The sequence below is a fragment of the Protopterus annectens genome, chromosome 3.part1 (assembly GCF_019279795.1).
Source record: "Protopterus annectens isolate FY-2018-M chromosome 3.part1, PAN1.0, whole genome shotgun sequence".
In the NCBI taxonomy this organism is placed as follows: domain Eukaryota; kingdom Metazoa; phylum Chordata; order Ceratodontiformes; family Protopteridae; genus Protopterus; species Protopterus annectens.
This window is the reverse complement of record NC_056732.1, coordinates 24,482,748-24,509,480: the sequence shown is the minus strand read 5'-3', so window position 1 is coordinate 24,509,480 and position 26,733 is coordinate 24,482,748. Positions and strand designations below refer to the sequence as shown.

The 26,733-nt window shown below is 42.9% G+C and overlaps 1 protein-coding gene across 1 annotated transcript in view; it reads left to right on the top strand.

The window, feature by feature from the left end:
* Window positions 1-26,733, top strand: part of LAMA1 (laminin subunit alpha 1) — a 3,417,884-nt gene that overhangs the window by 2,902,501 nt on the left and 488,650 nt on the right. Inside the window, exon 46 of the mRNA XM_044066516.1 lies at window positions 25,982-26,152. Within this exon, the coding sequence (XP_043922451.1) occupies window positions 25,982-26,152 (171 nt within the window). The remainder of the gene's footprint in view (window positions 1-25,981; window positions 26,153-26,733) is intronic.

Below are 26,733 nucleotides of genomic sequence, written 5' to 3'. Positions count from 1 at the left end.
ATTTGCCTGGGGGTGGCCCATTTATCCACCAGCTGCCAGGTTTGTGTGGCTTTCAACCCCCGGGCTATCAGGGATAGGAGGAACAAGCTAATCCTGATGGGATTGTTGCCCCCGAATTCTTCTTCCTCCTCTCCCTCTAAGGCACCGGTCGCGGCTGCGGCTTCCGTGCCTTCCAATCCCCCTCCCTTGTTGGGGACTCAAACTCCCTCTGCTTCTCAGGGTGAGGGGGACTCTTCTTCCTCTTCTAAAGAAAAGAGGAGAGATAAGGACCGGCACAGGCATAAAAGGCGGGCTGAGTCTCATCCCTCAGCCCCGCCAGCGAAGGTAGCTAGTCCCGCTAAGAGGGCCTCTGGTTCTCCTCATTCTTGGCTCTGTTCTCCTTGCTTTTCCCCGGAGCCGGAAGAGGAGTACCGGTCTCCCTCGAGGTCCTCGAGGTGGCCCTCCAGGCCCGCCTCCGCAACCTCCTCCAGATCCACCAGAAGCTTGACTGACGCTGATTTGGACCGGATGATGCATTGTTTCCTGCAGGCTTAAATGCAGATGGGGGTGCTCCAGCCTCCCCCCCCCTCTGGGGGGGGAGCTCGACCCCTTTCTTTACCCCGATCGCTCCATCTCCGACCCGGTTTAGGGTTTCTGAGTCTTCGGATCCGTGCCGTTTCGGACCTGGGAAACTGTCGGCGCCGATAGTCTTGATTACTTTGACGCCGACTATGCCCTCAAGCATGTCGGATCCTAGCTCTCGGGGCCAAGAGCCGAGCATCGGATCCGTGGGGGGAACTGCGTCTTCGGCTCCATTTAGGTCGGAGCACACTTCCCTCTCGGGTCTGACTGCTTCGGCTCCGCCGATCCCTGCATCGGAGCCGAGGGGGCTGCTCTCGGAGCCAAGGGAGAGCGGTTCGCCCTCGGCATTTGATGTAGTGGAGAGGGTGCTGTCGAGGACTTCCAGATCCCCGGTCCGGGCTGCGGATCCATCCACCCCCCCTGCGCATTTGGGCCGTCCTCCGTCATCCGGCCACAGGGACAGCCTGCATCGGCGCTGCAGTTGGTTCCCGTAGAGGAACAAGACCCCGTGGGTGAGCCCTCCTCGGATAGCCCCACCGAGGAGGTTCCTCACAAACGGAAGTGCAAAAGGAGGCACCTGGACTCCCCTGAGTCCCTCACAGAGGACACAGACTTGGAGGAAGGGGAAGGTTCCCCAAGGTCACCCCCTGAGGATGTCTCCTTTGGAAACATCATGGAGATGTTGTGAATCAGAGAAGGGTGGTCTGCCCAAAAACCTTCCTCGGACGAGTCTATGTTCCTGGAGACATTTGATGCAGGCCCGTCTACTTCTTGGGTGTCCCCCCAGCTGACCCCCTGGTGGACTTAATTACCACCAGGGCTTGGAAGGAGCCGGACACCGTGGAGCCAATTCCCAGAAGACCAGACAACATACTTAGTCCCCCTTCTGATAGGCTGGCATGGTCTAAAGGTTCTCCAGTGGATGCCATGGTGGTGGCGGATGCCACCAAGAAGGAACTAGCGCAGGAGAATTCCTTGGTCCACCCTCCAGATAAGGAATCTTGGACGTTGGACCGCATTGGAAAGCGGATGTTTGCTTCAGCTACCTCCTCTGTAAGGGCGCTGAACTGTATGGCACACGTCATCAGACTCCAACGAGACTTGATTAAGGAATATGCTGCCCCCCCCCGGAGTCCATGGCGGCCGAGGACAAACGCACCTTCTCGGCTCGCATGGCCACTCTGAAATCTATTACTAACACATCTATGCGGCTACTCTCCCATGCCACGGAGGGAGCGGCTAGAGCCAGCGGAGCAGGCATCGCTCTGCTGCTCCATGCCTGGGTCCGCCTTTGCGATTTTGCGGAACCCTTCAAGGCGTCCTTTGCGAACGTGCCCTTTGACGGTTCTACGCTCTTTGGCAAGACCGTCCGCGACACGCTGGTCCAAAGCGAGAAAGACGGGAAGACGCTGTCTGCCGTCTGGATCCGCTTCTCTAATCCCCAACGGTCCTTCTCGAGGAACCAGAGGGGACAAAAGAAGATGTGGTTCTGGAAATCACAGCGGTCCCATCCCGCTTCAGACCCCTCGTCCTTCAGAGGCAGAGGAGGACAAGGCAGACGCCGGCCCAGTGGCAGAGGGGGGGCCGAGGAATCTCGGGTCTCGAGAACCTTTCTCGGAGAGGCCCGCACAACAGCCCTGAGGGCTTATCCGACTGTCCCTCTCTGGAGGCAGTCGGGGGGCAACTGTCGGAGCACCTACAAACCTGGAAGTCCATTACTACGGTTCGGTGGGTGCTCTGAATTATATCCAGCGGTTATTCCATCCCCTTTCTGAGTCTTCCCCTCCTTTGAAACGCCTCCCCGATGTCCCACCCAATCAAAGGGAGGTGGCAGCTTCAGAAATTTCGAAGCTATTAGAAAAAAGAGCCATCCAGCACGTCCCCCCAGGCCAGTCTGGATTGGGAAATTACTCCAGGTTCTTTTTAGTGCCAAAAAAGACGGGGGACCTGAGGCCTATCCTAGATCTCTCATCTCTAAACATGTTCATTCCCAAAGAGAAATTCTGGATGGTCACTCTGCAGTCTATTCTCCCCCTCCTACGGGAGAACGACTGGATGTGCTCCATAGACCTCAAGGATGCGTACTACCACATTCTAAGACGATCCAGGAGGTTTTTCCGCTTTTGGCTGGGAGTCAGTCACTATCAGTTCAGGGCTCTTCCGTTCGGCCTCACCTCAGCCCCCAGGGTGTTCACCAAGGTCATGGCAGTGGTCGCAACCCACCTGAGACTTCAGGGCATTCGGGTCTTTCCATACCTGGACGACTGGCTCCTCACCGCCTCCACCAGGCATCAGCTCTGCTCTGCTCTGCCAGGGATTATACCCTGGCTGTTACTCAGCATCTGGGTATTACTGTAAACCTTCAAAAATCATTCCTTCATCCTGTGCAGGTTCTGGAATTTATAGGGCCAAGATAGATACACGCCACTTCAAGGCCTTTCTAACAACAGACAGGTTGCGCAGTTTGTCTCTTCATGTTTTGGCAATTCTCCAGTCCCCAGCCCCACCTGCAGAATTAGTCCTGAGAGCTTTGGGCTCCATGGCGGCAGCCATCGGTCTGTCGCCCTTTGCGCGACTGCGCATGAGAATTCTTCAATGGACTCTTCAGGTCCAATGGTCACTTTTACTGCACCCCTTGAACACCCCGATTCCCTTGAGCAGGGTTTGCAAGGACTCCCTTCTCTGGTGGCTCCACTCTCAGGAGCTCCGAGAGGGGAGACCGTTTGTCATGCCTCAGCCCCAAGCCACGTTGACCACGGACGCTTCTCGCCTCGGGTGGGGGGGGGCATGCTATGGGCAGAACCGTCCAAGGCATGTGGACTCCCTCAGAGACAGTTCTGCATATCAGTGTTCTGGAGATGAGGGCGGTGCTTCTGGCATTGCAAGCCCTACAAGACCTTCTTCCTCTGGGAACTATTGCAGTTCAGACAGACAATATGGCTATCGTCTGGTACATCAACAAACAGGGAGGAACCAGATCTTATCCCCTTTGCCGAGAGGCTATGAGAGTTTGGGAATGGGCGATCTCCACCAACCGCTTTCTGGTAGCAACGCACATTCTGGGCCAGACCAACATCCTAGTGGACAAGCTAAGTCGCTTGATCCTCACACCGTACAAGTGGTCTCTAAACCCGTTAGTAGTGAAACAAATTTTCCTCAAATGGGGTCTACCTTGCTGCGATCGTTTTGCTTCTCCGTCAAACGCAAAGTGCAGCGAATTTTTTGCTCTAATTCCCCCAATAGGGGAGAGCCCCAGAGACGCTCTGGTTCATGCTTGGCCCCCCGGTCTCCTTTATGCTTATCCCCCGCTTCCGCTCATGATGAAGTTCCTGCAGAAAGCCCATCGGTTGGGGAGCAAGATAATCCTCATAGCCCCATTCTGGCCTCGCCATATCTGGTAGTTCCTCCTTGGATCTTAGATCCCATTCCGGATCTAATTTCTCATCCTGCAGGATTACAACCCCCAAACCTGGGCGACCTCAAGCTCACAGCTTGGTTGATCCAGTTCCGCTGATAGCAAGGACTCCCGGTATCTCGTCACCAGTGAAAGCTATTCTGGTAGCAGCACTCAAACCTTCTACCAGAAAAATATACAGTAGTAAATGGAAACGTTTTTCCATCTGGGCCAAAGACAGGGGCTTAGACCCCTTTACTGTCCCTATTCCGACGATTCTTGATTTTCTGTCCCATATCTTTCATCAGGGAGCCAGTGCATCTACGGTTAAAGTACAGTTGGCAGCCATCTCTCATTTTCACGTTGGGGATGATGTAGGATCACTGGCTTCCACCAAGATTTGCAAAACTTTTTTAAAAGGTACCTTTCTGTTAAAACCACCAGTTAAGTCTGCGGTCCCACCATGGGGCTTAACATTGGTCCTACAGGCCTTGACGGGCCCTCCTTTTGTACCGGCTGCTTCTGCTCAGTTGAAATTTTTATCTTGGAAAACAGCCTTCCTGATTGCAATAACTTCAGCCAGGAGAGTGTCTGAGCTTCAAGCCCTCTGTATGAAACCCCCTTACCTAATTTTTCATAAGGACAGAGTTTCTCTCAGGACTAATCCTTCCTTCCTCCCTAAAGTAGCCTCTGAGTCGAATATTAATCAGTCTATTAATCTACCAGTGTTTTTCCCCAATTTCCAGAACAAAGGGGAATACACATTACACAAATTGGATGTACATAGACAACTGCGTTTTTATTTGCACAGGACAGGAACCAACCGCAAATCTGATCAATTGTTTGTGTCCTTTGCCAAGTCTTTTTTAGGTAAACCTATTACCAAATTTACATTAGCCAACTGGATTTCACAGTGCATCATTCAGGCCTATTTAGCTTCAAACAAACCGGTACCTTTGGGAATCCATGCTCATTCAACCAGATCCATAGCTACCTCTGCAGCATTCTGGTCTAGAGTCCCTATAGACGACATATGTTCAGCAGCTACTTAGTCCTCCTCTCATACATTCATTTCCCATTATAAATTGGATATGATATCCAGGAGTAGGGCTTCCTTTGGCTCCGAGGTGCTCCGGAATATTCTTCCTTGAGGGCCGCCCAAGGTTTCTAGGTGGCTCTGGACTCTGTCCCACAGGTTGCAGACCAAATGAAGTTAACTACTTCAGATAAAGAAGTTATGTACTCACCATAACGTTCCATCTGAGTAGGTAACTTCATTTGTTTGCAACCGGCCCCCCCCCCTCCATTCCCCCTAACCAGTTTCATGGTTCTTAACCATGGGGTAGGATTACTCATTCTGTTAGGCAGTAGGTTACTGGCCTCTTTCGAGGGTCTTGTGGAGTCTTTATAGGCAAACTCGATCTGAGGATGGGGGATGTGTAGCAGGGGATTATGGGTAGGGGGAGGAGCTAGGAGCTCGATCTTTTAGCTAGGTAAAGCTGCCAGCTCGGATCCGAGGACTGATCCGATACCCACAGGTTGCAGACAAATGAAGTTACCTACTCAGATGGAACGTTATGATGAGTACATAACTTCTTTTTTTGTTATATGGATTTGGATAGTAAGATACAAGCAGTTAAAAGGTTTTTAGTTCCTTTACTCTTATACACAGGCCAGGCATATTTTTATCAGAAGAAATTGTGGATAGTAATTAATAAAGAATTGTAGGACTTTGTCTGTAAGGGGAAGATGGCAAGAGTCAAGTGGGATAAGATGATTCTACCAGTATAACAGGGCAGATTGGGATTACCCAATTTGAAGGGGTATTTCAGAGCTACACAGTTAAGAGCCCTATACATAGCACAAGCAGAAAACTATATTTCAAAGTGGAACGGGATGATGACGAAATGAGGGGAGCTCAAGAAATGGGAAGAAACTGGGATTTTGGATGCAAACCTTTCAGGAGAATAACAATAATTATACAGAACATTATATCCGTAAAGTAGCGGAAAGTATTACAGGAACTAAGCCAACACAGGATTGGAGAAAGGAGATTCTGCTAATAGGGAAGACTGCAATTAGGGATTTAGACAATAGGCAAGAGGGGGCTGGAATTTGTTGGAAAAAACTGGCAAAGGGGCCAAGGTATTGGGAGCAAATAACTAGCAAGGGAAAGGTGATAGAATGGGAAGACGCCAAGTCTTTATTTGGACTGCAGGTTAGAGATTGCCTTCCCTATCAGGGATTGATGTCAGAGTATAGGCAAAGAGAAAGAAATATGGGGCTCCTAAATGAAAGACCAGCAATGATAGAGTTTTTAGTAGAATCTAGAATAGAAGCTGCCATCAAAAAAGGAGTAATTAGTAGAGCATATACAATATTGCATGACAACTATAAGAATCAATCAGTGGGTGTTAGAAAGGATTGGGAAGAGAAACTGGATAAGTAATTCACAAAGAAACAATGGGATGGTATATGTATGCCTTTCAAATATGCAACAAAATCTAGAAGATTTAGAATATTTGCCTGGAAATGTTTTTGTAGATATTTCTATACCCCAGGTAGACTCCAGAGAGTTTTTCCCTCAGGCAGACAACAAATGTTGGAGGCGAGACGAGGAATAAAGAGGTAACTGGAAATATATTTTCTGGGAGTGAGGTGAACTGGCGGACTTTAGGGATTCCCTGTGAGAGTTGCATTGTTATACATACTGGATAGGCAGATTGGACTGACGAGGGAGATGATTTTTCTGAGCTATGTGATACTGAGTTGGAATTGCTAGGAATGAAGCCATGCTTCAATGCTCCAGATAATATCCCTGCTTATTTTCTCAGTCTAGCCGCTGAAGCAGTCACCTACCCCATTAGCATTCTAATTAACCTTTCAATCCAGGAATGCATAGTACCCAAAATTTGGAAAAAGGCCTTCATTATACCATTACATAAAGGAGGCAACAATAATAATGTTACCAACTTCCGTCCCATTGCTATCCTGTCTCTAAACTCTTAGAAAAATGCATACAACAACAACTTCTTCCACACCTCTTAGATAATCAGCTTCTAACACCCACACAACATGGATTCAGGCCAAATCACAGTACTATGACTGCCCTTCTCTCCTTCCTTGAAACTATTAATAAAGCCCGGGATTCTGGCCTTATTGTTTCCACCCTACTACTTGACCTTTCTAAAGCCTTAGATACTATCTCTCATAGCCTGCTTTTAACTAAACTCTCTAAACTTAACCTATCCCCTTCTTCCTTGAATTGGTTCTCCAGCTATTTATCTAACCGATATCAAGCAGTAAAATGGAAAAAGGCCACCTCCTCATTTCTTAATACCCCAACCGGAGTCCCCCAAGGATCCATATTAGGTCCTCTTCTTTTTAATATATTTATAAATGATTTCCAGAACTCTATTCCTTTCTCAAATATCATCCAATATGCAGACGATTCAACTATCATCTGCTCTGCCACATCTACCCCTGTACTCCTAAAACTTACTCAAGAAGCTTTTTCAACCACTGAGCAATGGATGAAAAGAAACCACCTTGTATTAAATGTCTCTAAAACCAAACTAATGGTATTTACTCCCTCTAAAACTACCTCATTCAACTTTAACTCCTTCACTATCACTAGCCAAAACAATATACCTCTGGAACTGGTATCAGAGACCAAATTACTTGGGGTCCAAATTGACAACCAGCTTAAATTCCATTCCCACTTACAACTAAACATCAAAAAGACCCATCAAAAACTAGGCATGCTCTACCGATAAAATCATTACCTTACCCTTGCCACTAAAGTAACTCTCTCTACTTCCTTTCTTATCCCCACCCTTCTTTACGGAACTCCTCTTCTCACTAACCTACAATCCTCTCTTAAATCTCAACTTTCCTCCTGCTGCAACAAAATTGCCAAATTTGCTACCGGCCATAAGTCGCCCTCCCATCACTGCTCTTCCCTCCAAAAACTAAAATGGCTAGAACTACCAAATCAACTCATCTATACACAACTAACTCTTGCACATAAGCTCATTTTTAACCCCACCCTCTGTCCTTCCCTCTCTTCTACCTTTAAGATGTACCTTCCTGATCGAGTACTAAGGTCCAGTAATCAAAATATAATAGAAGTGTACAAACCATCCCGTCCACCAGGCAAAAATCTTCTATCTTATGGTTTAGCACGTCTCTGGAACTCCCTACCACCTTCCATTCGTACCACTTCTAACCATTGCTCTTTTAAAAAATCTCTTCACTCACACCTAATATCCCAATGGGAATGCTCCTGCTCTCTCCCCACATAACAAATGATATCAAACTCCTGTTCCCTTCATTCTGTGGAAAATAAACTCCTTTTTCCCTTCATTCCATGCCTAAGATTCCTTCTCTCTCTCTTTCTCTCTTCTCTTTCGATCTTATTCTCATCAAAAACTTTCTCCTTCTATCACCTCTCCATATACTTTTATTCCAGTACTATATGTTAGTTGTAAATAATGCATCAGACTGTTACTACTTATATTCGATTTGTAAACAATGAATCAGACTGTAACTATGAACTGTATGTTCCTAAGAAGAAATGCCTCTCAGCTGTACAATGCAATGCTCCATTTCCAGTCAGTTTTAACTCCAACCTCATCACTAGTGTGTATTATTTGCAATATTTGCTGTATTAATTGTAAATGTCTTGCTCAAAACTGCAACCCTTGTATAAATATAATCTTTAAACTATTGTAACCTAGATTGCTGCTGGAGCTTTTCTCCCTAGGACTCCATTGAAAACAGGTTCAAATGGCCCAATGGACTATCCTAGTAAACCAACTGCAAATAAATAAAATAAATAAATAAATGATAAGGCCTTTGCTGTGTCTAATAATGGTGGCTGCCAAAAAGGAATTACTAGAAAATGGAAATCAAAATCTAACCAACTATACTAGAAGTAGTGAATATAGTAACAGAGATAAAACAACTGGAATTGTGATCTTTAAAAAAGGTAGGAGCAAACTACATAGGAAAAAATGGGAATTGTAAGAGTAATACATACAAGGGAGGAATGAGGTTTAAAAGGCGGCAGGGCTTAAATGAGCTATGTAATGTTTGACTGAAAAATACTGGGTAGATTAGAAGTGATGTATAATGTTTGCAACTGGGAATGTGTCAATGTGGTTTGTGATGTAAAATACTTGCACTAGGATTGTGTTGGCGTATATTGTTTTCATTTATATAAATGTGTGAGTGCCTGTGTAGTAAGTGATGGTTTAATAAAGATATTTCGTGTTGAATTTATTTTATTTTATTTTACATTTGTTAACCGGGAGGATCCGACTGAATAAATGTCCATTTTCAGCGGAGGTCCGGGGAGAAAAGCTCCAGAGTTAGTAGATATAACAAATCAAAAAGGTAATCATACTACATACAGGGTTATTTCACATATACAGAGACAGGTACACATCATGACATGTTCAGATATAACAAATCAAAAAGGTAATCATACTACATACAGGGTTATTTCACATGTACAGAGACAGGTACACATCATGACATGTTTAGATATAACAAATCAAAAAGGTAATCATACTACATACAGGGTTATTTCACATGTACAGAGACAGGTACACATCATGACATGTTTAGATATAACAAATCAAAAAGGTAATCATACTACATACAGGGTTATTTCACATGTACAGAGACAGGTACACATCATGACATGTTCAGATATAACAAATCAAAAAGGTAATCATACTACATACAGGGTTATTTCACATGTACAGAGACAGGTACACATCCTGACATGTTCAGATATAACAAATCAAAAAGGTAATCATACTACATACAGGGTTATTTCACATGTACAGAGACAGGTACACATCCTGACATGTTCAGATATAACAAATCAAAAAGGTAATCATACTACATACAGGGTTATTTCACATGTACAGAGACAGGTACACATCCTGACATGTTTAAATATAACAAATCAAAAAGGTAATCATACTACATACAGGGTTATTTCACATGTACAGAGACAGGTACACATCCTGACATGTTTAGATATAACAACTCAAAAAGGTAATCATACTACATACAGGGTTATTTCACATGTACAGAGACAGGTACACATCATGACATGTTTAGATATAACAAATCAAAAAGGTAATCATACTACATACAGGGTTATTTCACATGTACAGAGACAGGTACACATCATGACATGTTTAGATATAACAAATCAAAAGGTAATCATACTACATACAGGGTTATTTCACATGTACAGAGACAGGTACACATCATGACATGTTCAGATATAACAAATCAAAAAGGTAATCATACTACATACAGGGTTATTTCACATGTACAGAGACAGGTACACATCATGACATGTTCAGATATAACAAATCAAAAAGGTAATCATACTACATACAGGGTTATTTCACATGTACAGAGACAGGTACACATCCTGACATGTTTAGATATAACAAATCAAAAAGGTAATCATACTACATACAGGGTTATTTCACATGTACAGAGACAGGTACACATCCTGACATGTTTAGATATAACAAATCAAAAAGGTAATCATACTACATACAGGGTTATTTCACATGTACAGAGACAGGTACACATCATGACATGTTTAGATATAACAAATCAAAAAGGTAATCATACTACATACAGGGTTATTTCACATGTACAGAGACAGGTACACATCATGACATGTTCAGATATAACAAATCAAAAAGGTAATCATACTACATACAGGGTTATTTCACATGTACAGAGACAGGTACACATCATGACATGTTTAGATATAACAAATCAAAAAGGTAATCATACTACATACAGGGTTATTTCACATATACAGAGACAGGTACACATCCTGACATGTTTAAATATAACAAATCAAAAAGGTAATCATACTACATACAGGGTTATTTCACATGTACAGAGACAGGTACACATCCTGACATGTTTAGATATAACAAATCAAAAAGGTAATCATACTACATACAGGGTTATTTCACATGTACAGAGACAGGTACACATCATGACATGTTCAGATATAACAAATCAAAAAGGTAATCATACTACATACAGGGTTATTTCACATGTACAGAGACAGGTACACATCCTGACATGTTTAGATATAACAAATCAAAAAGGTAATCATACTACATACAGGGTTATTTCACATGTACAGAGACAGGTACACATCATGACATGTTTAGATATAACAAATCAAAAGGTAATCATACTACATACAGGGTTATTTCACATGTACAGAGACAGGTACACATCATGACATGTTTAGATATAACAAATCAAAAAGGTAATCATACTACATACAGGGTTATTTCACATGTACAGAGACAGGTACACATCATGACATGTTTAGATATAACAAATCAAAAAGGTAATCATACTACATACAGGGTTATTTCACATGTACAGAGACAGGTACACATCATGACATGTTTAGATATAACAAATCAAAAAGGTAATCATACTACATACAGGGTTATTTCACATGTACAGAGACAGGTACACATCATGACATGTTCAGATATAACAAATCAAAAAGGTAATCATACTACATACAGGGTTATTTCACATGTACAGAGACAGGTACACATCATGACATGTTTAGATATAACAAATCAAAAAGGTAATCATACTACATACAGGGTTATTTCACATGTACAGAGACAGATACACATCATGACATGTTCAGATATAACAAATCAAAAAGGTAATCATACTACATACAGGGTTATTTCACATGTACAGAGACAGGTACACATCATGACATGTTCAGATATAACAAATCAAAAAGGTAATCATACTACATACAGGGTTATTTCACATGTACAGAGACAGGTACACATCATGACATGTTCAGATATAACAAATCAAAAGGTAATCATACTACATACAGGGTTATTTCACATGTACAGAGACAGGTACACATCATGACATGTTCAGATATAACAAATCAAAAGGTAATCATACTACATACAGGGTTATTTCACATGTACAGAGACAGGTACACATCCTGACATGTTTAGATATAACAAATCAAAAAGGTAATCATACTACATACAGGGTTATTTCACATGTACAGAGACAGGTACACATCCTGACATGTTTAGATATAACAAATCAAAAAGGTAATCATACTACATACAGGGTTATTTCACATGTACAGAGACAGATACACATCATGACATGTTCAGATATAACAAATCAAAAAGGTAATCATACTACATACAGGTTTATTTCACATGTACAGAGACAGGTACACATCATGACATGTTCAGATATAACAAATCAAAAAGGTAATCATACTACATACAGGGTTATTTCACATGTACAGAGACAGGTACACATCATGACATGTTTAGAAAAAATGCAATGTTATGGCTCCACATTTTGGAGGTACTTAGGCACACAGAAAATGTAGTATCTGTAAGTGGTACTATACCAGTTATAGTACCAGTATTTTCTACCAGAAATTCTGAGAGTTAGGACAAGTTAGTATTTGGAGATTGGTGGAGGAAATGTTGGGGAAACATCAGGAGTAGTGGGTCAACCTGGGGGGAGGCATGGGCATTGCCTAATGGTAAGTAGGTGTTCCTTTAGTAGATGTTTAAACTTATTAACAGAAATTGCTGAGGTAATATTGGGGGGCAGTGAGTTCCATTTTCTACCTTTGTAGTTAGGAAAAAGAGAGTCTCCTGCTGAGTTGTTGGATTTGGTGATTTTGATTAAGGTCCTGTTACTAGAGCGTAGTTGTCTTGGGTTTTCTTGTATTTTAAGTAAATTAGACAGCGTTGGTATTCTCTCTGGATGTAGTAGGAGTTTTTTAGCAAAGACTAGTTGGTGGAATGTGATGAGATGTTGAAATTCCAACCATTTGAGTTAGTATAGTGAGTGGCAATGATGGGAACGATAAGGGGAGTTTGTGGCAAATCTGGCGATTTGATTATAACGTGTCTAGTTTTGTGATTTGTGTTTTTGATAGGTTGGTGAAGATGGGGGCAGCATACAGGATTGTGGATAGTAGCATAGTTTGTGCTATGGTGGTTTTGGTCTGCTGATTTAGTTATGTTTTATTTTTGTACAGGCTGACTAATTTTTTATGTATGTTTTTGATGGTTAGATTTATGTGCAAGTCAAACCTCAGTTTGTTGTCAATTGTAACACCTAGTAATTTTATGTGGGAATCTGGAGAGATAATGCTACCATCACTAGAAGTAATATTGAAAGAGTTAGTGTCTATGTTGGATTTATTTGTTTTGAAGATTAGTCGTTTGGGCTTTTTTGGGTTCAGTACCAAGTTTTTACTGAGAAACCAAGCTTGAGTATTATTGAAGACCTGTTGGGTTGTGAAAAGGAGTGTGTGGGGGTTGGTGGCTGAGTAGACTAAAGTTGAGTCGTCAGCATATTCTATGACTGTTGCATTTTGGGTGTTCTTATTTAGATCATTGATGAATATTGAAAATAATAGAGGGCCTAAGATTGATCCTTGTGGGACTCCAATAGTAAAAGGGAGCAGTGTGGATAGTTTGTTATCCCATCTGACTGCTTGCTGTCTACCTATTAGGTAGTTTTGAAACCAGGCCAATGAGTTAGTGGCTAGTCCAAGGTCGGAGAGGGACTCAAGAAGTTTGGGATGGTTGGCCATGTCAAATGCTTTTGATAGGTCAAGAAATATGGCTGATGGTAGTTTCCCCAGGTTACAGTTCTGGTTTATTAGGTTGGTGAAAGAGAGGATGGCAGTTGTCGTACTATGGGCTGGTCTAAATCCATGTTGGAAAGGTGTGAGAAGTTATTTTTTAGTAGGTATTGCATAAGTTGGTGGTGAATGCATTTTTCTAGTAATTTGGCAAGTGGGGATAATATGGCAATGGAGCAATAGTTGGTCAGGTCTGTACAGGTTCCACCTTTGTGTACTGGGGTGATATATGCTATTTTCCAGATAGTTGGTATTTTGCTTTCCTTAATTGATCTATTCAGGAGGATTGATATTGGATAGGCTAATTCATTGGCAGCTATTTGTAGGTTTTCGGCTGGAATATTGTCGGCAGTTAGGCTAGTTAGCTTGAGTTTACCTAGTATTCTTTTTATATAATCTGTGGGAATTGGTTCAGATTGGAAGGTGGTATTGGTATCTGGTTTGGGGTTGCTAGTAGTAGGTGTTGTGGGTTGTTGGTGAACCAGTTTTGAAATGGTTTCTATGAAAAATCTATTAAAGGCTTCTGGAATTTCAGTGCTATCCTTTACAATGGTTGGTGTCGGTGTACTTAGTTTGTCGGGGTGGAGTAGTGTCTTTAGTCCTGCTCAGGGTTTTTGGGGGTTGTTTTGGTGTCTGCCTTACAAATTTGGAAGTAATTCCTTTTGTTTAATAGGATTTGTTTTTTTTTTTTGTTTCGTTTCTGAGTTTTTGGAGTTCTTGTTTGGTTGCTATGGTTGTATTGGCTCTCCATTGATGCCAGGCTCTATTTCTTTGGGATATCACGATTCTAGTTGTTCTAGTGATCCAGGGGGCAATTTTAACTTTTTGTTTGCTTATGCATGGTGGGGAATGGGTGTTTAGAATGTTTAAAAAGGTAGTGTTAAATAGCTCATCTGCTTTGTCTAGTGGGAGGGTCTTCAGAAGATTCCAATTTTGGTATTGTAGTTCTAGTTTGACTTTTATGTCAAAGTTTCTTTTGTTTCTAATGGTCCGTGTTGATGGTTCGGAGTTGGTGTGGGATTTGAGTTTTAGTAGGAAGATGGGCTGGTGGTCGCTGAGGTTATCTGGTAGGACACCTGCATGATGAGGAGTATTGGCATTGTTTATTAGGGTCCAGTCTAGGAGGCTTTCTTTGTTGTTATTATTGCCTAGCCTTGTACTGGTTTTAATGATTTGGGAGAAGTTATACAAATTTATGGAGTTGGTGGGTGTGGAGCTTGAGCATGTATGCCAGTCTATGTTAAAGTCCCCTAGGATAATTGTTTCTTGGGGTAGGTTTTGATTTGTCCAGTGTAAAAGGGCTTCTAGGGTAGACATGTTGTTACCTGGTGGAATGTATCCTATTATAATATTTATAGATTTTTTTGTTGGTTAGTTCAAGTAGATTTTCATCGTGTTTCACTGTTGCAGTCATTACTCTTGGGTTATCCTGCTGGCAGGCTACCCTCAGTCGGCCAGAATTCCAAAGTCTAGGTCCGGCGTTGGTTGCTGTCGCCTCTTCCCTGACATCAGTGCGCCAGGGGTATAAAAGATGCAGCCAATGCGATTTTCTTCAGTCTTTCTTGACGCACGGTGCCCGAAGCAAAAGCAGTTCGCAAGTGCCATTCGGCCGACTCCTGAGATTTTCAAAGCCGAATTTCAGAACTGAAGTCTTCATTAAAGCTAAGTACCCCGTTGGGGAAACTTGTATTTCTTGTGGGAAGCTAATACCTCATAAGGATTTTCACTCTTACTGTATTCCTTGCCTAGGCCCTGATCACAACGTTGCTAGCTGTCGGTTTTGTGCTAGATTTAACCAACGTACTATTAAGCATTGGTTCGATTTTGCATTTCATTAATTTGGCTGAAGATTTAATTATGTAATGCCGTCGGTACAGCCGACAACCAGAGTCTACAAAAAACGCAAGGACAAGGAAAAGGATAGGCATCCGAGGTCCAAAACCGACAACGAGGCCTCTGCTAGGCCAGTCGCCAGTTCGCTGGTTCTCAGTGAGGCTCTTTCACAGCCCCTGGCGCCCACTACCTCAGAGCCACAGGCCGCTTCCGACTCCCACGTGGAGCTGACTGGGCCTCTGGATGCTCAAGGTATTGGACACTCGGAAATCATTCCCTCAGATGGGTCTGGAGCCACTGAGCAGGCATTGGCTTCTGAGGGTGTCTTCAGACCTACACAACTATATATTAAGCCATCTTCAGCTTCAAAGACAAAGACTAAAGCAGCTCTAAAGACAAAGAAACAAGTACAGCATTCTCCTACTCAGACTTCCATGCCTAAAAAACAGATGCTCAAAATGGCCGAAGACCTAATTACTTTGATCAGGGGCTCCCATCCCCCTCCTGATAAGAGGCCTAGGCAAGAGACAGAGTATGATTCTTCTGATCAGGTTTTTATTTCCTCTGATTCCTCTTCTGAACAGGATTATTCCATGCTTCCCTATGAGGATTCTGATGCTGAAGAATCCATTCCTTCAGCCTCTCCACCTGAGAATTATTCTTTTGGGGAAACCCTGCATACCATGAGGGAGCGTTTCCACTGGGAAAGCCAAGATCATTCTGAATCTAAGAAAAGGCTCAGAGACTTTCTGCTACTTCCTCAGCACAGACCCCTTGCTATTCCACCTGTTCTAGACATTGTAGATGATGTTTTTTCAGAGTCCGGTCTGTCCCCTGACTCTTTACCCCCTGCACCTGCTAAGCCAGACAGATACTACAGGGTCCCGGATTCTCATAAATTCCTATATAAAAACCCCGTTGCTGACCCAGAAACTATATCTCAGGGTCCCAAAGGGGTTAAAGCTTCCACTGGAAAAAAACATGTCCCCTCTGATAGGGATTCTAGGGCTCTAGACAGATGGGGGGAAAAAGTTTACACTTCTGCTACCTTGGCTGTAAGGGCCTTAAATTGTCAGTTTCATATGCTTAAATATCAGCAATATTTAATGTCACTGCTTAAACAGAAATTGTTGACCAATACTGAATGTTGAGAGAACAAGGAAATGCAGGATTTATTACATGCAGCTTAACAAGTGGGAAAGCATACTTTGTAATGTGGTTCTGATTCACTGGAGGCCTCTTGCAGGGCCGCTGTTACAGGCTCTGTTATTAGAAGGCATGCTTGGTTAAAGGAACAAAATCTGCCTGATTATGTTAAAGCAAAATTATTAGATGCACCATTACAGCATGATACTTTTTATTTATTTATTTTATTTTTTATTTAACATTTGTTGACCGGGAATATCCGACTAGGTTCCACAGAGCCTGTTTTCAGCGGATGCCCGGGGAGAAACGCTCCAGATGCATATCTTTGGAATGTGGGAGGAAACCGGAGTACCCGGAGGAAACCCATGCGAACACAGGGAGAACATGCAAACTCCACACAGAAGGCACCCCAGCTGAGAATCGAACCGGAGAACCTCTTGCTGTGAGGCGACAACGTTAACCGCTGCACCACTGTGCCGCCCAAACTTTGTTTGGTACTAAAGCAGAAGAGGTGTTGAAAAAAAATGGAGGATAAAGCAAAATCCATGCAGACAGTCAAGGATTTCTTACAGGTACAGCCACCCAGGTTTAGCAGGAACTGGCCTTCTAAAAATTGGTCCTTTCCAGTGTCAGACAGACCACAAAGAGGCAGATACAGGCATCCCAGAGGCAGATCTCAGCCCCAAGGCTCATACAGGCCTAAGCAATGGGGTGCTCCTACCTCCAAAAGCGGAGAAGACAAATCACAACCTTACAGGAAACAGTCCCTATGACTTTCCTCTGCCAGATCCAAGCACTTTTCTTTTGACAGCCCCCTTAGGGGGAAAACTAGCAATTTTTTCATGAAATTGGCAAATGGTTACCCAAGACAAATGGGTCCTGAACATAGTGTCCCAAGGCTACAGGTTCCATTTTCACACCCTACCAAGGTCAAAAGGTATGCCAGACCTGCCACACAATCAATGGGCAGAGGCACAAAAACAAGTTACAGCCCTCATGGACATGAGGGCCATTCAGCAAGTACCACAACAAGAGCAGGGGCAAGGATTTTACTCCAGACTTTTCCTAGTGCCCAGAAGGGACAAAATCTGGAGACCAATACTGGACCCGTCTATACTAAATACGTTTCTGGAAGTTCCAAAATTCAAGATGTTGACTCTACAGCAGCTACTGCCCATGCTGGGCAAGAAGGCTTGGCTCGTAACTTTGGACCTAAAAGAGGCATACCTGCATGTCCCAGTCAGACAATCTTGCAGAAGATACCTCAGATTCGTAGCTGGCTCAAAGCATTACCAATTCTCTGCACTGCCCTTTGGCTTATCTACTGCACCCAGGGTCTTCACAAAATGCCTGGCACCAGTAATTGCGTTTTGCAGACAAAGAGGAATTCAAATATATCCCTACTTGGACGACTGCCTAATTCAAGCAGAGAACAAAGACATTCTTCTAAAGCATCTGGCGTTTGTAAAAAGATTACTAATTGGCCTAGGGTACACAGTAAACAAAAAGAAATCAAAACTATTGCCCTCTCAAGAGATAATATTCCTGGGTGCAAGCTTAAATACAACTGCCCAGATGGCTTATCTCACGCCAGACAAACAAAAGCAACTGACTTCTTACTTCAAGAAATTGGCAACAAAAACCCACTTATCTGCAAGGAAAATCCTGCAGGCCTTGGGTTTCATGGCATCCTGCATTCTTCTAATTCCATATGCCAGACTGCGTATGAGGAAACTACAATGGTATCTAAAAAGTGTTTGGACTCAGCATTGCCACAGCCTGGAAACAGTAATTGCACTCATTCCCTGCCTGCAACAGGAGTTTTGATGGTGGGCAGAGGCCTGTCACCACAACAAGGGTCTGCCATTCAGTTTACCCACAGCCAGACAGATGCTGACAACGGATGCATCAGATTATGCCTGGGGGGCCCATATGGCAAGAAAATGTATTCAGGGCACATGGCCTGCAAACCAGATGCATCTTCACATCAATCAAAAAGAGATGCTAGCTGTTCAAAATGCCCTGACAAGCTTTCAAGGACCTGCTTCATCTAGGACAGCTACTGATAAAGACAGACAATACTACGGTCATGTGGTACATAAAAAAGCAGGGAGGTACACATTCCTACCCCCTCTGCAGACAAGCAATGACCTTATGGGACACAGTATTAACTTTTCAGGTTCACCTGCAAGCACAATTCCTGCCAGGAAAAGCAAATACTCTAGCAGACGAACTAAGCAGAAACCTCATGGATCCCCACGAATGGAAACTGGATCCACAAGTCTTCAGCATGATAACAAGGAGATGGGGATGCCCGGACATAGATCTGTTTGCCTCCCCTCACAACTGCCAATTGCAGAGATTTTGCACAAGGATTTATCACAAGCAAGCATGGAAAGTGAACGCCCTATCCTTCAGCTGGAAAAATCTAACAGTATATGCCTTTCCCCCACACTCCTTCCCAGGGTACTCCTAAAGGTCAGACAGGAGAAGCCAAAAATGATACTGATTGCATCAGACTGGCCACACCAGCACTGGTACCCAATCCTAAAGAGCTTGCCTCAAGGTCCAGCATGGATATTGCCTCAAACTTCTCACTTGCTGACCCAACAAAACAATCGGATCCTGCACCACTAACTCAGGACCTTAAATCTGGCAGCATGGCGGATAATGTAGCCATTCAGAACACTCCTCTTTCAAAAGCTGTTATGGATGTTATCTTGGAGGCCAGGAGGCCCAGTACCAGAAAATCTTATGCAGAAAAATGGAAGAGATTCTGTGCTTGGAACCAGGAACAAGGCATTGACACGTGTGTACCAAATATATCTCAGATTTTACAATACCTAACTGAGATGCTGAACAAAGGCCTTTCTTTCTCATCAGTTAAGATTCATGCCTCTGCCATTTCAGCCCATTACAATATGGAACCACCTATCTTTTCTCATCCTTTAATAAGGCAGTACCTCAGAGGGGCCAAAAACATTAGGCCTCCAAGGAGAGCACCAATTCCTGATTGGGACCTCAATTATGTTTTGGAAAAACTCACACTGCCTCCTTTCGAGCCAGCATCAACAGCGGATATAAAATTCCTATCCTGGAAAACAGCTGTGCTCCAAGCAGTAACCTCTGCAAGATGAGTCTCGGAGTTACAAGCACTCATGGCTGTGGAGCCTTTTAGCATTTTTCATCCAGACAGAGTTTCTCTGAGGACAAACCCAACATTTATGCCTAAGGTGGTGTCCAGTGTGGCCCTCATCCAAACCATTCACTTGCCTACCTTTTATCCAAATCCACAGAACAAGGGTGAGAAAATTCGGCATTATTTGGACATACACAGGCAGTTACGCTTCTACTTGGACAGAACTAAAGCTTTCAGAAAGACTGAGCAACTTTTAGTGTCATATGCTGCAGGATCACAAGGAAAGGCTATCTCAAAACGGACTATTTCTAAATGGATAGGCCATTGCATCCATTTCTGCTACTTTCAGCATGGCAAATCAGTGCCTAAGGGCATTAGGTCTCATTCCACCAGAGCAGCAGCCACTTCAGCAGCCTTCCTCAGAGGAGTACCAACCAAAGTTATCTTAGAGGCTGCAACTTGGAGTTCAGTGCACACTTTCACAAAGGACTACCACTTACCTCTTTATTCTAAGTCCAGAGCAGGCTTTGCCACTACAGTTCTGCAGGGCCTCATAGCCTCTCCTAATCCTATTCAGCCCAGCCACCCATCCTCAGCTTTGGGATTCAACCCAAGAGTAATGACTGCAACAGTGAAACACGATGAACATAGTACAGTTGTGTACCTACCATAAATGTAGATGTTCGAGTGTATTCACTGTTGCAGTCCAGGTTACCCACCCACCATCCCCCATTTTCTTTGCTGGGGCTTATCTGCACTTCTCTATCCTGTACAACCTATGTGGTGTATTTGCTTGTAGATGAAGGAAATTTTATTTTTGTGCATGCATTTTTATTGGCATATTTTTTTCAGCCTACCAGTTTGGGGTCACCTGACATCTGGGGCAAGAAAAACTGAAGAAAATGGCGTCGGCTGCATCTTTTATACCCCTGGCACACTGCCGTCAGGGAAGAGGCAACAGCAACTGACGCCGGACCTAGACTTTGGAACTCTGGCCGACTGAGGGTAGCCTGCCAGCAGGATAACCCAAGAGCTATGACTGCAACAGTGAATACACTCAACATCTACATTTATGGTAGGTACACAACTGTACTTTCTGAGGGCATTTGGGGGAGTATTAGAGGGTCAATACTAGCAACCTTTAGGTTGTTTTTATAAAGTAATGCTACCCCGCCCCCTTTTTTGGAAAGTCTATCATTACGTAGTACATTATAGCCTGGGGGAAGGAATTCACTGTTGGGAGTAGTGGGTTCTAACCAGGTTTCGGTTAGGGGATAGTAGTTTTGGGGAGTAGGTGTCTGAGTATGCAGTAAATGTATTTTATTGTTAATGCTACCTATATTTAAGTTAATGAAGAATAGGCTATTCTTTGGTCTGGAGATTAAGGTTGAGCTGTTGGATGTAGGTGGGGAAGAGTGGGAGTGAGTGCAGGGGTTTGGGCCTGGATTAGGGTGTATGTCACCTGCTAGTCTTAGCTGGTGACTGATATGGTAGAGAGGTTTTGATAGTTTTGAAAGAATGTGTATGTACTTGTGCGTGGAAAGTGATTTTGTGGTTGTTTTGATAAGTGTTGTGGATGCTACAAGGATTGGGTAGTGATGGTAGTTCCTTGAGGGTGTATGTAAGCTATAGTGTTTGTTGTGGGTGAAGTAGGTGGATATATGTTCTGATGGGGTGGTGAGGGTGTAGGGAAGAGCAATCTGATAAGATGTGTGGTGATAGGTTAGAGCTAGTATTGTAAGGATGATGGTGTTGATTGCATACATGCTGAGTGGTTGTAGTGCAGTGTGAGTGGGGGTTTGTGGGAGGAGTGAGTTAATTAGTGGAAGGTGTGTGTAGGATTGAAGGTGGATATGATTGGTTGATGATGTCTATTGGGTAGCTGTGATTGGTGTTGGGGGTAGTGGGAGGAGTGTATAGATATAAATATAGATGTGGGGTGGGTGGAATTTGGGGGTAGGGTAGGGGAGTGGAGTGAGCGGGTAGAGACAGGAGAGTAAGAAGGCCAAGAGGAACAATCACTGAGAGTTGGTTGCAACAGGTAAGTTACCCTGAGGATTGGTATAAAGTTAAGAGAAATAGTGCTAATTAAATAGGAGGGTGACTAAAGGTTGCCTATAAACAAAGAAGATTTTATGGGCTATTTAAGGAGCAAACTTTAGACCTAGGATAAGGGAGTAAGGTACTCTTACGAGTCAGGAATAGGCTTCTGAAAGACAGGAGAAGATAAGATAAGTCTGCCCCATAGTACTTGTGGTCAGCTTATTTTTGTGGCGCTAAGTGACAGCGCTTAGAGGCTCCGAGATGATCTTTTAGGTTAACAACGCGTTATCCCTAAACAGCTGATCCTTATTGCGAAAAAAGAGGGGGCAGCCAGGAGACACACCTCATGGATAACACCATTGTATACACTTTATCAAAAGTGATTACTGCAGCTCACTACCCACAAAAAAGCAAAGAAACTCTTAGGAATTAGAGGGTTCTTTCTAATAAAATATCAGCAGAAAGACCATACCAGGAGGCAGAATTTAGGTAGTAAACTGTAGTGAGGTTCAGGCGCTAGCCCTTCACCGCTGAGCTTTATTAAGTAAAGGTAGGTCACTAAGGATGCCACGCAGGTGGTGCAGTAAAACACCTACCTCTGTGGAGAGGTGTAGAAAGGATAAATCACTAGGGACACTCCACATGGATTGCGCAGTTAGTTTCTAACTTTTATGGAGAGGTATAGAAGAGATAAGTACATGCAAGATGTACTGTTTTGTTGGGAGGTTCGTAAAACAGAAAATACAATGAAGATATACTTTAATAGGGAGGTTTACAACATAGGAATACTCTCAAGATATACTACATTGTTTAAATGGCTCTGGCCAACATTAAAGAGATAGCTTGTACGTCTAATTGTTGCTTATATTATCGACATATAGCAGGTAATTATCCATTTAACAGGAGAATTAGGATCCAGCTGGGTTCACTTACACAACATTTACAGAAACCCCTATAAGTTCATGTCTTATTATAATAAGGTTATCCCAGTATAGCATAATGATTTTAGCATTCCTTAGATAAGGGGAAACAGTCTAATGCTTCTCCACGTTACAAACTTAAGCAACAGTCAACTGTTAATAGTTGTAATACAGAATAGTTAAACAGATATTTGTACAGGTGATATGCATTAAAGACACCCTTCCTTCTTAAGCTACTAAAGATAGCAATAATACACCAAATAAAGCAACAGAGGTTCAATACTCACAGCAGCCAAAAATGCTAGAGCCAGGATTGCACAGCACCTGGGGCAATATTTGTAATAGAGGTAGCGCCACGAGGACAATGTATATTTATGGGATAGTGGAGGAAATGATGTAGGGGGGAGAGTGCTTGTATGAGCTGGAAAACTGGGCGGGGCTAGTACTGATACAAAGGGAGAAGCTAATAGTCACTTGGGTAATGTCAGGCTTAAGAAGGGATGGTGGGAAACAGAGGAGGAGAGCGGAACAACAAGGTAAAGTAGAAGGGAGAAGAGTGTTAAATAGGTAGGGGGATGGAGAGAAGTTATCAAGAGGTGCTAATAGGTCAGAGACAGGAGAGTAAGAAGGCCAAGAGGAACAGTCGATGAGAGATGGTTGCAACAGGTAAGTTACTCTGACGATTGGTATAAAGTTAAGAGAAATACTGCTAGTTAAATAGGAGGGTGACTAAAGGTTGCCTATAAACAAAGATTTTATGGGCTATTTAAGGAGCAAACTTTAGACCTAGGATAAGGGAGTTAGGTACTCTTAGGAGTCAGGAATAGGCTTCTGAAAGTCAGGACAAGATAAGGTAAGTCTGCCCCCTGGTGGTCAGTAGAAATACTACAGCCTTGGTAAAACTGGGAGAAAGTGTTTTAACATCCAAAAGATGGATATATAGTTAAGACTGCTTTCTTAAATGGGGGAGATAATTATACTGATTACAGAGTAGGGAGGTAGTGTAGGCTATCCTAGCTAGCGTACTTTGAAACCACCTAGATGTCTTATTACAAACATAGACTATGCTGCTAGTTAATGTAGAGACACATACTTTCTTGCTCCCTTGTCTGGCAGAGTACAGGAATAGGAGGCTCTGTGTAGAGACTGCAGGGCTTTTGGACAGGGTCTTTATTCTTCTGATAGTTAGACTCTGAGTCCTTGTGCAGAATACTCAGGTTGGAGAGTTTCTTGCTCCCTTGTCTGGCAGAGTACAGGAATAGGAGGCTCTATGTAGAGACTGCAGGGCTTTTGGACAGGGTCTTTATTCTTCTGATAGTTAGATTCTGAGTCCTTGTGCAGAATGCTCAAGTTGGAGAGAGCAGCCAAAGACGCTAGAGCCAGGATTGCACAGCAACTGGGGCTGTATTTTGTAATAGAGGTGGTGCCACGAGGACAATGTATACTTATGGGATAGGGGAGGAAATGATCAAGTAAAGGCGGGAATTGAATAATTTATGTAATGTTGCTTAGGTTATATGATATATAGCAATATATGTGAAGTATAATGTTTTTATGTTATAGTGTGATTACTTTTATATGAATGTAAATGTGCCTGTGTCATAAGTAATAATTCAATAAATGTGTTTGGAAAAAAAGGCATTTGTTATGTTATGCCTTAGGGGCTTATTTGTTGAGACACTGTTTTTTGTGTTGATATGTGTAGTGGTTTCTTTTTGTTTAGTGGTGAGTGTGGGTGGTTTGCTTTTGGGAATTATCTGTTCTTTTGGCAGGCTTTTAGTGAGTACCTCCACATATGTGGGTTTGTGTGTTATGACCTTATTTTGTGTGAGAGGTAAGGTTTGCATGAGAGGTGAAGCGTGTGTGCTGGCAAGCTGTTTGATGTGTAGCTTGTTTTTCCATGAGAGAATTGACTCCATTTCCACAGTGTATTTGCATCTCTCACACAGGGCGTTAAGTTTGCTTTAGAAGTAAATAGTTGTCAGTATACATGAGGAAATTGCTACATTGCCTCAAGACGCCCATATCAATCAAGATGGCAGGAGAAATGATGGGAAACTGCCAGTCCATTGTGGCAGGATTTTTCTGAATGTGGTGTTTGGGAAGGAAGTGGCTAGCTGGACAGTTCTTTTTTCAGTGGATGCCTTGGGTTTCAGTGCAGATGTACTCCAGACCTCTGGCTAATGTTTCCAAACCAGACCTCTGGCTAATGTTTCCAAACGTTTAGCAGTTTCAGTAAACTGAGTGCAAACTGAAGCAGACACAAGGCTTATATACAGGCAAATGTAAACAGTTTTAATACACCTACCAGTGGGAAAGCCCTAAAGTGAGCCTTTCTCCAGCAATCCCTAACTCAGATGGGTCCTGAGCTACGCACTTCTGTGACAAGAGTGTAGGGAGGCACTCTTAATGTAAGATGGCTGGTTTAAGAGCACAGTGTCAGCTTGTAAGACATAACTAGGTGTCCTGTAGCTACTTCTAAAGGAAATATACAACACCCATAAGCATCTTCAGTAGGAGTATAGCATCTGTGATGCGAAACAGATTATAACAAAAATGTATAGTTGCCACAATGAGAGTTTCTAAACTGCAGAGATTGAGTATTGAATTCTGAATAATGTAGTATGTTTTTGAAGTGATTCTTGTACGCAAGGTTTGGAAGTCCTTAGTGAGATGGGAATAGAATTTGTTCTCCACTTAAAAGTCTTCACATTAAATAGCTCTAGCTAAGTCTAAACAAAAGGGAATTCTTTCAAGTACAATGTAAGCATCTGTGCTACAGATGAGGACCCTACCCATTCTTGTCTCATTACTGATTTACTGTTGAACTGTCTGAAGAGGCGTTTCTGTATATCATGTTAGCACCCATTCTTGTCTCATTACCGATTTACTGTTGAACTATCTGAAGAGGCGTTGCTGTACCTCATGTTAGCACCCATTCTTGTCTCATTACCGATTTACTGTTGAACTATCTGAAGAGGCGTTGCTGTACGTCTTGTTAACATTGCTGTCCTTTGTTAGTGACTTAACTTTGCACGTAGATGTCATTTTTTTCAACCACCCCATGTCTTATAACAGATTCCACAAATATTATTACATCTGTTGCTCAGTTCTGAATGCCTGTATGTGCCTGTTTGAGAGTAGTAACCCATTTTAGCTGTGAATAAGTTGTTAGCAATGAATGACAAACTTGAGTATTTTACTTTTAACAGCCTATTCGTAGTGCCACAGTTCTGAAGGATGGCTTTATTGAACTTCAGCCAAAGTCACTGTCTCCAGAGTCAGAAATACTTGCAACTTTCGCAACCAAAAACAATACTGGGATTTTGCTGGCAGGACTTAACAAAGCTGGAGGAAAACGCAGTCGCCGACAAGCACAGTTGGTAAGTAGCCTTTATTAACTAGTATGTAGACTGTATTGTGCAGCAGAGGTCATATACAACAGTCAGCAGTCCAGCTTTTGATCCAGGTTTTCTTTTCAGGATGGTTATTATCATTTATTGTGGCACTCATTCCTTTATCTGTGATCTCAAATAGTTTATACCCGGGAAAAAAACTCAAGTGTAAAATTTACCATTGTCAAGGCATAACTGGTTGACTGTATTTTTACTACTTCCCTGTTTTATGAGTTCAGTGGTCAACAAAAGGGATTTGTATGAAATGTCGTTACATAAAAAGAAAAGAAAAACAGCACTAGAGAGACTGTGACCAACCACCCCGTCGTCTTCTGTTTGGTTTGGGATTGCATGTACAGATACACATGCAGTGTGTGTGTCTGTGTGTCTGTGTGTGTGTGTGTGTGTGTGTGTGTGTGTGTGTGTGTCTACATGTTTCTGGCTATATATGGATGGATGGATAAATAGATACACGTATAAATATTCTTGTATATAAATAGAAATGTATGTATATGTGTGCGTGTGTATATGTGTGTGTGTGCTCTTTTGGCTTTTCCTGGTTAGCGGTC